At 44.6% G+C, this 12,915-nt stretch overlaps 1 protein-coding gene across 1 annotated transcript in view; it reads right to left on the bottom strand.

The window, feature by feature from the left end:
* Positions 1-823: 823 nt before the first annotated feature.
* Positions 824-12,915, bottom strand: part of KSR1 (kinase suppressor of ras 1) — a 60,046-nt gene continuing 47,954 nt past the window's right edge. The window contains exons 15-19 of the mRNA XM_065418299.1: positions 11,174-11,307; positions 10,377-10,508; positions 9,652-9,787; positions 8,250-8,383; positions 824-1,414 (exon numbers count right to left, since the gene is read on the bottom strand). Of these exons, the coding sequence (XP_065274371.1) occupies positions 1,336-1,414; positions 8,250-8,383; positions 9,652-9,787; positions 10,377-10,508; positions 11,174-11,307 (615 nt within the window). The 3' untranslated portion in view covers positions 824-1,335. The remainder of the gene's footprint in view (positions 1,415-8,249; positions 8,384-9,651; positions 9,788-10,376; positions 10,509-11,173; positions 11,308-12,915) is intronic.

Below are 12,915 nucleotides of genomic sequence, written 5' to 3'. Positions count from 1 at the left end.
ACTGGGGGGGAGGGAAGGGGGAATTATTATTTGATCTTTCTGGGGTCTCAGTAGGTAATTGTTTTTTAACTGAATCCACTCCGAAGTGATATATACAGCCATGTGTATTACCACCACCAGCGCAGTTTTAGTAAATTGTAAAGGAAATGAGAGCTGGATTCGTACTCTCATTTTACAGCTATGGTGTCCACGGACACCATTGTAAGTGAGAGCAGAAGCAGGTCCTGCATGTGGATTATATGGTCTCGAATGCAGCTGGCATGGACAGGATCCTAGTACCCATTATTCAATTACTGTGGAACCTGCTTACAGTGAAACTCCATTTACAATGGAGAAGAATTTAAGTCCCAAATAAGTACAGTGCTGCAATATGCAGATGGCAACTCTGATTACTGTGAATCTGTAAAAGTTAAAGCGGAGATTAAAAAACACCCTTCAAGGATTAAGGTGCCCAGTTTTCACTGAAAGCCAGTGAGATTATGATGCTCCCACTCCCCTCATGGGTTTTTGTTGTTTTTTTTTTTTAAATCCCACCCTCTACTATTCTATGAATAAATGACTATTGATTAGAGTGGAATCCTTTTCTAGCATAGTTCAAGACAGAAGGCCAGGATTCTGATCTCCGTGTAAATCTGGATTCTGAGTTAACACCACTGTGGAGGTATTCCAGATTTGCAGCAGTGTAACCGAGATCAGAACCAGCCCAAGCTTAGACAAAGTTTCCAGAGAAGATCAGTAATCAAGAGTTTATTAAGTTTGCCCAAACCATAAACACAATACATGCATTTCCTTTCAATGTAATAAAAATCTAAAGTTCTTTTAGAAGTTTCCTTATGGAGACACAATGGGGCCATAACTCCATTCCTTCTCACTTGAATTGGCTGCATTAGTGATTTAAAGCTAGCCATTCTCTGACACGAGCAACCTCGATTAGCTTCAGTGGAAACTGTGTGCATGATTTGCAGTGCAGAAATTAGCCCTTAGTTACTCCACAGATGCAACAAAGAACTGGGGGAGCAGTTCTTTTCAGTGCCATTTGAATGCTTGCACTTAAAGAAAAATCTTAAATCACCTTTATTATTATCATCATCATCATCATGTTAAAAAAATATAGTTCACATAGAGAAACATATGATGTAAACATTTTTTAAATAATTGCTGGTGCTTAGGCAGAACTCAGACTTCAGAAACAACATACGCCAGTTTGAACGGAGGGGTCGTGTGGCTTTCAGGTAGGGCTGCACCAGTTTCAGAGTTCGGAAGATGCCGTGAAGGTTTCTGATGTTTTGTGTAAGCAGGTAGACAACAATATCAACAAGGTAATTACACACCATGCTATATCTTTTGATTACTTGATTCCAGGATTCCCAAGCCAAATCTTTCAAAACGGAGGACAACTTTGCTACTGTTAATGCTGAAAAGAGTGGGGAAGGGAGGGGGAAAAAAGTTATGCATTTTCTTTTTTTTTATTTGTTGTACAAAGAGCCCTATTAACAGCCCTTACACAGAGTCCTATAAAGGAAATAAAATGCGTTAGGCTCTGCAGTACAGCACAATGCAAGGTCGTCCAACAAAGAAGTTTAAGTAAAGTGATCAGCAAATAAAATGAACTTTGATAACAGGGCTTGATACTGAAGTCCTTACTCCCAATGTTTTTCAGGAGAGGTTGCCCCCAGTGCAAATCTTTTCTACCTCAAAAGAGAAATAAATTCCAGAAGGAAGAAGAAGAAAAAAAAGTGGGGAATTTTCAAAGGCCCAAAATATGTGCTGGATGCCCGACACCCACTGACTTTAAATGGGTGCTGGAACCCCAGCTGTCCTTTGTGCTTTTGAAAATCTCCCTCTCCCAAAATGGATCTCTCCCCTGCCCAGATTGATCAAAGGTACGAAACTAGATTGATTCTTAACTGGGGTAGGGAGAAAAGGAATAAAAGTCTGGGAAACCATTGTTAAGATGGGAGAAGGAAAATGACTATTGAAAGGTCAAATTTTTATCAAGGAAAAGGATCAATCTGACACGGTCAATTAAATAATCTTTTGAAAACCCATCCCTTTTTCTTTCTCCAGACTGTAATAAGGGTCAGTGGAAAGAGACCTTCCTACATTTACTAAAGGTCTGTTAGCACTATCTTGAAAGATTCAATATACAAAAAAAAAAATCTCCTCCTAAGAGGACTTAAAGGCAGGTGCCACAAATGAGTTAAGTATTGAAGAGTACTTTTTTACTGTACAATATTGTACACAAACATCTGGCTATCTGGAAATGTAATATCATGTATGTAAAGAGACATTCATCTCCAGAAAACACTCACTGGAGATCATTTGGCTTCACTGAAAATTAGTGCAAAGTGATAGTGGCTCTTGCTTCATAGCCTGCCAAACTAAAATGTTTGTTAGAACTCACGATCTATAATGGCTTGTCTACATGTGGCCTCTCAGGAAAGTTAATCCAAATTAACTAGAGGTGTGAATTTAAAGTGGATTTGTTAATCCCTGTGTGGACACTCATTCAAAATTAAAGTAGCTTTAATTTAGTTTAGTTTAACCCTGAATGAGAGTGTCCACACAGGAGTTTAATGCACTTTAATCATTTTCATTGAAATCAGTCACTGAACTCTTCGCTTTCCAATGGAAAAGTTAACTCTGATTAATTTATCCTGAGTGTCCCCATGTAGAAAAAGCCCTAAGATTTAAAAATTAAAAAAAAAAAAAAATTGCTGTGCTCAAGCTTGATTCAAAGCTCAAACACATGCTTAAATTGAAGTAGTGGAACTTAAAGCAAAGCCCTTTGCTGAATAGGGGCCCTAATCAGCAAAGCTAATAAAATGACTGATTACATTTAAATGGCTGGATTGTTCCTGGGCCTGTGTGGGTGTGTAAAGGAGAAGGCGAAGCCACAAGTTACAATTGGTCCCAAACGGAGGGCTGCTCTACACTACAAAGTTAGGTTGGCTTCACTACATCGCTCAGGGCTGTGAAACAACAGAAGAAATTCTTCCATCGACCTAGATACTGCCTCTCAGATGGAAGGGGTTCTTCCATCACTGTAGTAGTGTCTACACTACAGCGTCAAAGCTGCAGCTGTACTGCAGAAGTGTTTCTAGCATAGACACACCTTGAGCAAGGAAACCTACCTCCTGCCAGTTCTCTCCCCTGGAAAGCGAGGCGTTCACTGACTGATTTCAATGGAAGTGAGGAGCCCAAATACCCTTTCAGGACCTAAGTCTCAGTCACTAAACTCCTCAACCAGTTCCCATTCAAGTCAATGACAAAAAATTGTGGAGGGAGGCAGCGCACACGTGATGGCACCCTGCCCCTCTCCCCCCCACCTCCCCTGGCGCCCACCACCAGGAGGCGAGGGGGCTTCCTGGACCTGAGAGGGGCCTGGCCCCAGGAGCACGTGCAGTGCCGAGTGAGTGTGTTGCCGGGAGGGAGGGGGGACTGGAGTCCTCCTCTCCGTCCCCAGCCCCAGGGCAGCCTGCCTGCACCCCAAACTCCTCATCCCCAGCCCTGCCCCACCCCAGAGCCCTCACCCCCCTGCCCTAGCCCCGAGCCCCCTCCTGCACCGTGACGCCTTCATCTCTGGCCCCACCCTAGACCCCTCACCCCCAGCCAGAGCCCTCATCCCCCCACCCCATATTGTGCAATATAGGGAAACTGTTAAATGTTTCCAGTCCATTTTTACATTATTTTATGGCAGGCATGGGGGTGGGGTGGGGGAGACTTGGACCCATTCTGGGCACCAAAAATGATACAAACTCGCCACCCCGTTCAGCGTTAGTTCCTAATAACTTGTGCCTGTGAAAACAAAACATTCAGGAGCTACACAGCACAGCAATAATGATTTGAGGTGTAACCTAAGGGCTCACAGCTGCTTGAGTCCCGTGCCACTCTTTGTTGGATGAGACTTGCAGAATGCACACAACCGAAAACAACAACATTTAGCAACTACAAAACAACCCACAACTACAGAATCCAAGCACAGAGTGCCATTTCTGTTGCTTATGCCTTGCTTATGTAGTAGGCATTAGACAGTAATCACAAGACCATTTCAAGGAAGAAGTTACAGTCTGCCCTGTTGAAATGATTCAGAAGTGAACACAAATGGCCATGTTGTTAGTTGACAGCAATTTTTCTTGAAGACAAGCGTTGTTATTCAAGCTAACAGCCCACACCAAGAGAAAAGACAGGAGAGAGGAATTCGTAAAGTGTTGGTTATGTCCAAAGGTTAAAAAATTTGGTAGTTTTGTTTTTAAGTGAGAGATGATTGTCCACGTTGTCGATTAGGATACAACACATGGAAGCATGCAAGGCAGACCCAGTTATTGCACCAGTAGCTACAACCTATAAAAGATAGGAAGAAAAAAAAAAAAAAAAAAAAAAAAAAACCAATAAGAGTTAGTTTGCAGTCACTAGAAGCAAGCTTTAGAGAATTATACATTGTGAGGCTTATCCTAAAATAAATCAAGGGGTTAGTGTAGTGATTCTCAAAGTGCATGGTGAACCCAAACGATTTGCCAGAGAGGGTGTGAACCTCTGTTTCTCTATTGTGGCTCAGAAATCACACAGCTTGCATTTAAAAATGAGAAGTCAGTCTCTAGCTGTTATGGTTATGAAGAAAACCTTCAAAAACATGACCTGAATGTAACAAATCCAGTAATGTCTGCCTGAAACAGACTGAGCCTGAAACAATAGCTCTGAGTTGTGAACTGCCCCATTCATTCAGCGGGCACCAACTCAAATGCCAATGTTGATAATTAACACTGTTGACACTTACAATATTTCACCATTAAAAGCATGCATAAAAGGAGAGGAAGTATCAATTTATGAAGATCTACACAAACTACTCTGAGAGCTTGTCTACACAGGGAAATTGGCCATACTAGCTATTGCAGAATACGCTATTCCACACACTATTCCAGAATAAAAGTGATTTTATTCCAGATTAATGACTCCGCTTTGAAAGTGCACTAATCATTCCAGAATAAAGTGATTTATTCCAGAAGTGTGCCCACACAGGGACCTATTCCAAAATAGCCACTGCAGAATAGCTTGCGCCGCATAGTTGTTCCAGTCCATCTCCCCATATAGACAAGCCCTCGGTGACAGCTTCTTTTGGGGATGCCTTTGAGAACACATGGGATGGGGCCTACAGGGGTCACTATTGGATTCACAAATTGACCTTCCAACGTTTTGGGAAATGCTAAGTTAGCAAAAAGGTGCCAGACCATTCATAAAAATTCAGAGTGGCCACTTATCTAACAGAAGTGTCCTTTATTGCGCAGAGAAACACGACAAAGTCACTGAACAGAATCATTGGACATTAAGATATACTGCACGTTCCATACAATACTGTGCTCTTCTGTACTGTAGTTATCTACAGCAAGGAAAGCAGACTCCTTTTGGACACGCCGTTGAGTCAGATTTGCTAGACAAACCTCATAGCCAATGAGCCGTCACGTCACCCAAATGGGTAAACGATTTAGAGTCACAGAAAGAAGGATCAGTGTAAGTGAATACAAAGGGAGGGGAAACGTCACAATGGAAACCGGACGGCTCAGCAGGGACTTGGCAATGGGTTAGGGAGCCCTTCACCTCTACATAGCAGGTTAGAAGTGAGCCAAGGCTGGTTGTGGCTGCACTTTGACTTAATGGGCGATCCCAATCCCATCCCTAGTGGCAAGTGCCCAGTGACATTTGGAATTCAGAGAGGTCCTTCCTGGCCAATCAAAATGGGGTTGGAGATCCAGCCACCCTATCAAACAGGGCTGAGGCACGTTGAGGAACACTCATTCTGCTGGTAGGCTGGGGCTAAACAGAGGGCTTCCCTCTCCAGGGCTGTCAGTCCAGCACCTTTCAAAAGGATTTTAAAAATACCTCAGTGTGTAAAGGAAAGCTATTCAGATAAAGGGTCTGATGGGAGCAGACATGTGCGTGCTTTTGAAAGCCCCATTAAGTATCCACATCTTTATGCACCTAAACACCTTTAAAAATCTGACCCCAAATCTCTATGTGCAAAAAAGCTATTGATGATCTTAGCATCTTTCAGCTATGAAATAGAACCATCCATATTAAGATATGCTTTATAAGGTAAGTGGGGATTTTCAGACAGACCGTGTACAGATCACATTCTATGTTACGGTTAATTATATCTCAGGAGATGAGACACAAAGGGATAGGATTCATCTCCACTGTAACTCCATCAGCTACTGACCTCATCCTGTAACCGCTCCGGGGGTGGAACTGCCACTGAATTCACTGGGAGTTTTATGCACAAAACAGGATCCGGCCCACCTTTTACTATCTAACGCTGCTAACTCAATCAAAGAGGGATTTCTAAGGTAAAATCTTATTAGACAGAGGGGAGAAAAAAGAACGGGCTATTTCTCTTATAACAGAAGCACAGGTAGGAAAAGCAGCGCAATTATATGCAATACATGTGCTTACATATTTTAGCTTAAGTTTCAACATCATTTTCAAATATGTGTAAAAACAAAACCCAACCCTTGAAATTGTCTATGGATTTTATAATTAATCCCGAAGAGTCTATGATCACATTTCTTAAAGGTCAGAGCTCAATCAACAATAGCAAGGACTCAGGTTAAATTGCCCATTGTCGCTGCTGTAGCATTCAGGGTGCAAAGAAGATACTTGGCTTTCCCAGCAGCAGGCCATTGTGCAGTATCTGTATAACTGGTGATATATTTGACATGTTCTTTTAAAGAACATTTGTGTTATAGCTTTAGAAAAATTACTATAATGGGACAAGTATAAAGGATTCACGGTGCTTTATGCTTAAAGTAGAGATTGATGCAGAGAGGAAAAATATCAGAAAGCTCTATTTCTCAATGACTGGACAGTAAATGTTCATTCTTTGCTGAGAGTAGTGTCCTTTTGTATAGTAATGATGCCAGGGTCTTGGAGGAAAGTCACATTTCAGAATGAATTCAAAGTATTCAGAATTCCATGTCAGGAAGATTTTGCACAGGGAAATTGGTGAAGTGTTCAAAGAGTAGAAATCAGGAAATGCAGTGGTAATTGCAATACAGAAAAAGGTGAAGCATTTGAGGCGTTATGGCAAGATACCGCAGGAGGATCACGAAAGGTTAAGAGATGGGAAAGAAGATGATCAAACCATTGGAAAAAAAGGAGAGAGAAAAAATAAATATTAGAAGTTCTGTTCATGAAAATATAGCAATGAGCAAAATATTCCCTAAGAATGGAATTCTCCCCAGTACACTGGGCCTCAGGACCTCACATAAACCCCGCTTTGGGGAACTGGTTCTGGAAAGCATACAAGCATGTGCGTAATTTTAAGCATGTCCCTAAGTCCCACTGACTTCAATGGAAATAAAGCGCTTTCCTGAGATCAGGATACTTTCTTGAATTGGGGCGTAAAGGCCCAATTCTGCAAATCCTTATTCTTTTGAGTAGCCCTTCCTCGCATTAGTCATGTAAGCATGTAACGAATGCTGATGGAGTTACCAGTTGAATGTCAGTGTATGAGATGAAATCAGGCCCACTGGCTACAGTGTTGACTCAGTTCTGCTCCCACTGAAGTCAAGGGAAGAAGAACTCCCATTGGTTTCAATGCACGCCGAATCAGAAGCTACGTCCCCCTGAGTTAGTGGCTATTCATGAGACTGAGGTTAAAATGCTCAGGCCCTGTGGTACAAGAGGCTTTATCCTATTCTTCCACACTAAGGTGAATTTCACATCAGATCTTGGTTTATCCCTATCATTTACTTCAGAGACTCATAACTGTATCACCATTTAGGTTACAGCTATAATCCCATAGGTCAATCCTCAGAATATATTCCAGCACATCCCTTTGCCATGCGCCCTTTCCAGCCACTACCACCCAATCTTGAGGCCAAGATGGCCCCTCCCACAAGCATTACACGGTTGTTTCTGCCACTTTCCACCAACCCCGATGGACTTTCTGCCTCAGAAGCAGATTTAAAACCAAGGGTGAATAACTGACAATGGATTTACTCTTCCTTTTAAAGTAGGAATAATGTTTGAGTCTGCATTTTCGGGGGGGGGGGGGGGGGAAAGAGAATCAATAAAGACATTTTAAAAAGTGGAATCAATCATTTTATGCTGGGGAAGGGGTTAAGTGTTCTTTAAGTTAGTGAATATCAAATAAATATAACCCAGTTATTACAGCATTATACAGAAGAGAGAAAAAAATAGTACATTCTATAAGTCCAACCCCACTCCCATGGAAGTGGGTAGGAGATACTCACTCTGCAGATTTCCAGAAGTGTCCAGGATGCGACAGCCGTCTGTTCAGTTTTGGCAGTTTTTCAAGCATATCCACGAGGAGAGTAAAGCTGGGTCTCTCGCTGAGGTCTAAAGACCAACATGCTGAGAGGATTTCCTGAGAAGGACATTTGGGGGGAGGGGGGGGGGGTGTCATTATCATCCTGTTTCGTTCATGAGGCCAGTGACAGGGGCCAAATGACTAGGGATTCTGGATGCTTCTGTTTTGGGGCACCCAACTTTTGTGACACTTTGAAGGGGCCTGATTTTCAGACAGCAGGTGCTCAGCTGCTTCTGAAAATTGGAGTCTCTCAAGTTGAGTGCCCAAAAAAGCCACCAGTCACTTGAAAATCTTGACTTTGCTCTTTATTCCACATCATTTATTCAGGACAAGGGGACATGCTTCAAACAATCCCGCCAACAGCCTAAACAATCCAGAGCTTGTGGATTTCTACAAGACGAGTGAAATTCATCCACCCACCTCCCCAATACACACGTGTCCAGTCCCTGAACGAAGGATTGGTGTGTGAGAAACTACATGGAGGCCTACTCCAGCTTGTGGGCAGCGTACAGAGCAACCCTGCAGGTTCTCCACAAAAAGAGCTCCAGCCCCTGGACTTGAACAAGGGCTGCAGCCACAGGACCAAAGAAATCCCAGCCCAGTGACTGTGCTGTCCCTTCTCCCCTGGCTCCTTGGGAAATCCCAACTGCACTGTCCTAGGAGGAGCTGGCACAGGATTCTGATCCAGCATGTGCTGAGCCTGACACCCATGCAGCCACCTCTCTCCTCGGTAGCAAACCACAGAGGTTCCAGGGGGACATCCACGGCTCTTACGGTGAGAGGTAAATGTAAGCGGATACAAAAGCTGTGCTATCTGACACTATCTCCTCCAAGTGGAACAGTCTGGGGATAATTCTGGGAGTATAAATCTACAGAAAATGGGAATCCTGACCCCACCAAAATAAAAGGGAGTTTTGCCATTGACTTTATGGAGGCCAGGATTTCACCCAATGAGCTAAGCACCCAGTTCCTTCTCTGTTCAGCGTTTGGGGCAAGGGAACGCCTTTCACCATGAGAACGGCAGCTAGTTTGTAAAGCTCTTTGAGGCAGGCACCTTTTTTTTGTTCTGTGTTTGTACAGCACCTAGCGCAGTGAAGCTCTGGTCCATGACTGGGCCAGAATGCCACGTGGTACCTAAGTGTGTACGTATCTCAATTGGGGCAAAATAGCTGGTAAGGTACTATTGATTTTTAGGGTGTGTTTTTTCCTTTTCCTTCATAATTTTGATTGATGCTTCAAGTACATATACCTTTAAGCTCCCCCCTCCTCTCCAGACCTGCTACAGAAGCTCTGATCATTGGCTCTTTGAAAGGATTTCAACTTACGCTGACTTCTTTCCCTACACTAACTGTAGCAAGGACATGCTTCACTCCTTCTCCGCTTCCGATCTGCCAGATGAGTGCTTCAGCTGGCTGGCTCTTGAAAGGCCACTCTCTTGCTTGGAGCTCATACCAAACCGTCCTGAAACACCAGTAAATGAATTAAGCCTCACAACATCCCTGTGAGGAAGACAGAGTACCGACATCCCTGTTTTACAGATGGGGCCACTCGGGCACTGATCAGTTATGGGATATGACCAATATCATAGAGGAATAAAACACGTAACTCCTGCCTCCCCGTCCTGTGCCTTAACCACAAGGCAATTCTTCCTCTCTGATAAAAAGTCTGCTGGCTTACATCTTTTGCAGCAAGGGTTTGAACAGCACAGAAGAAAACCCCACCATTATTCACACAAAGAACAGGAGTACTTGTGGCACCTTAGAGACTAACACATTTATTAGAGCATAAGCTTTCGTGGGCTACAGCCCACGAAAGCTTATGCTCTAATAAATGTGTTAGTCTCTAAGGTGCCACAAGTACTCCTGTTCTTTTTGCGGATACAGACTAACACGGCTGCTACTCTGAAACCCACCATTATTCAGGTCTCTGTGCTTGAGGCCGGATCCAAAGCCCATTCCAATGAATGTGGTTCTTTCCCTTTGCTTTGGATCAGGCCATCATTTAGCGGGTTCACGCATCCCTACACTCTACCAATGATTCACATTCTTACCCGAAAGCATAGACGTCTGCAGCCTTGGAGAAGGGCAGCTTGTCTTCGTCTTTCCCAGGAGACATCTCACGAACAATTTCAGGGGCCAGATAGCACAGCCAGTCATGGGGCAGTTTCAGTTCATTTTCACGCCTGAGTTCAAGGAGGAAGTGAGATTAGCTAACCCCTTTTACATGCCCTTGAGCACAGCACAGAGCTAGCTGCAGGAACCCTTGATGGAAAGTCTTTTACTCTGTACATTTCTTCTCTAAGTTTTATTTTTTACCATATAAATATACTGGGCCTAATTCTCAGTGGCTCCATTCCGGCACTTGCTCATGTTCTGAGGCTGTGCAGGGGTCTGCTCAGCCCCTGATGTAATTTAGAGCAACCTGGAGGCTGCTCTATCTTATACTAATTCCCATGGTCCCCCATAGACCCTGGGAAGCAGAGGAGGGCTGTAGTGTAATGAATTCTGACAACACACACACCCTCTTGCCTCTAACACAGAGGGCTAGGGGCACAGTTGGTACCGAGCAATTATGTCAGCACTAAACGATGCTGGAAGGATGTCTGTGCGGGGGCCAATTTCCTCCTGCTTTAAGACCCCTTTATTCTGCCAAAGTGCCTTAGCAGGACAGACAGTTAGACACATACATACACACACCACTTTTCAAACCTGGGTGTCTAAAGTTAGGTGTCTATATCATTTCTCCTGATTTACAGCGGTGTAATGGAGATCAGAATCCGGCCCCTTGTCTACTTGGTCACTATTTCTTGTTTCAGAAATGGACTAGAGACGTTAAGGGTTAACTTACCTTCCCTCCTGAACCACACCCGAAATTCCGAATAGTCCAAAGTCTGTGATCACCACTTTGCCATTGTCATAGAAAACATTCTTGGACTTCAAATCTTTATGCACAATCCCCTTTGCATGAAGATACCCCATGCCCTGGAAAAGATTGATACACTTGGCTGTAACCCTACATTTCCATAGGACCTGGTTGTGTGTGACATTCTTTTAACAGATTTATCCTCCCTCCACCCCGTGATCTATTTTTGCCAGTTTCCAGATGGGAGGCTTAGGGAGCCTGCGTGACTTACAGGAAGTCTGCGGGAGAGCAGGGAATTGAACCTGTCTTCCGAGTCTCAGGCTAATGCACTCCCCAGCTCCCAGACCCCCTTCCCCGTCCCAACACAGCCCTGTTGGGGCTTCTTGTTCTCTGCTTTGACAATCTCGGTACCCTACAGGGGGAGGGGGAAAGGATGCAGATCAGCAGGTTAGTGGGGGAAGAGGAGGGACAGGGATGGGAAGGGAGTAGATTTCTAGTACCTGCAGCCTCATCATTTATTTTGAGTACCTAATACCAATCCACGTTCCTGCCCATGGACCAGAGTTCCTGTCGTAACAGATTGCTGGGTTGCTACAGCACAGAGACTGAAACTTCCCTCTCCAGCTATGCAGCCTCTAAGCCCACAATGTAGCACCGCCTGCCGTGTGCTGTGGAAAAAGCATCTGGCTCATTTACTGCCAGGGACATCTGCCTACGTGCATGCGTTATCCAGCTTCTGTCAGCAATTGGCTGCCAGTGAGCTGCCTTCCCAAGCTCAGGCCGACACTAGCCGTGACAAAGCAAGCATACCTAGCACATTAGGAAACAGAACAGTACTTTCCTCTTGGGCTTCAGCAGCAGCAGAACAGGAGGAGCGTCAAATGCCCAGCCTGCAGCCCCAGTCCACTTGATGCATCACTGGGTACGTCTTTGCAGTGAGCCTCTGAGCCTGGGTTGACAGATGTGGGCTTGCGCTACGGCACTAAAAATAGCTGTGAAGACGCTACACCCCTCGCTAGACTTCAGACCGTGAGCTCCAGCCCGGGACGCAAGGTAAAAAGCGCTGTGTACACCGCTAGTTTCAGTGTAGTAGCATCAGCCTCGTGAACCCAAGTCTGTAGACCCAGGCTCGGAGGATCGCTGCCACCTGCTGCCTGCACGCACCCTATATGGCCCGCCATGCAGACTCTGCAGAAGTTAAGTGCAAGGGTGGGAGAGTTCAAAATCAAATCGAGTGTAGACAAGGCCCCGAGACCGCAGACAGACTGCCGGAAACAACTGCTCTGAGAGGTGTGAACTCCCAGGCCACTGGGGTGTTGAGACCTAAACCTAACAGACACTTTACATGTCAATATGAACCCTATTGCTGCTGACCATTTTAGCAGATGGGATGGGAAAGCAGGTGGAGTGAAGCCGGGGGGGAGGGGAGGGGAGGGGAGGGGAGGGGAGGGGAGGAAAGGAAAGGAAAGGAAAGGAAAGGAAAGGAAAGGAGAGACAGAGAGACAGAGAGACAGAGAGACTTGGGCTAGAAGATGCAGAAGAGAGAAAGGAGGAGAGGTGCAGGCAGAGAAGGGGGAGAGAAACAAAGTAGGATGGGGAAGAAAGCAAAAGAAGAGGGCAGAAATAGCAGTCGTTAAAGCTGAGCACATTTTCCCCATTGAGTGATACTGAATGGGACAGTCAATATCATTATTATTTAACAAGAGCTTAGGTGCTTATATACTAAG

This window comes from Emys orbicularis, chromosome 17 (genome assembly GCF_028017835.1).
Source record: "Emys orbicularis isolate rEmyOrb1 chromosome 17, rEmyOrb1.hap1, whole genome shotgun sequence".
Classification (NCBI taxonomy): Eukaryota; Metazoa; Chordata; order Testudines; family Emydidae; genus Emys; species Emys orbicularis.
Note: the sequence above shows the minus strand (reverse complement) of the source record. Positions and strands in the feature narration are given on the sequence as shown.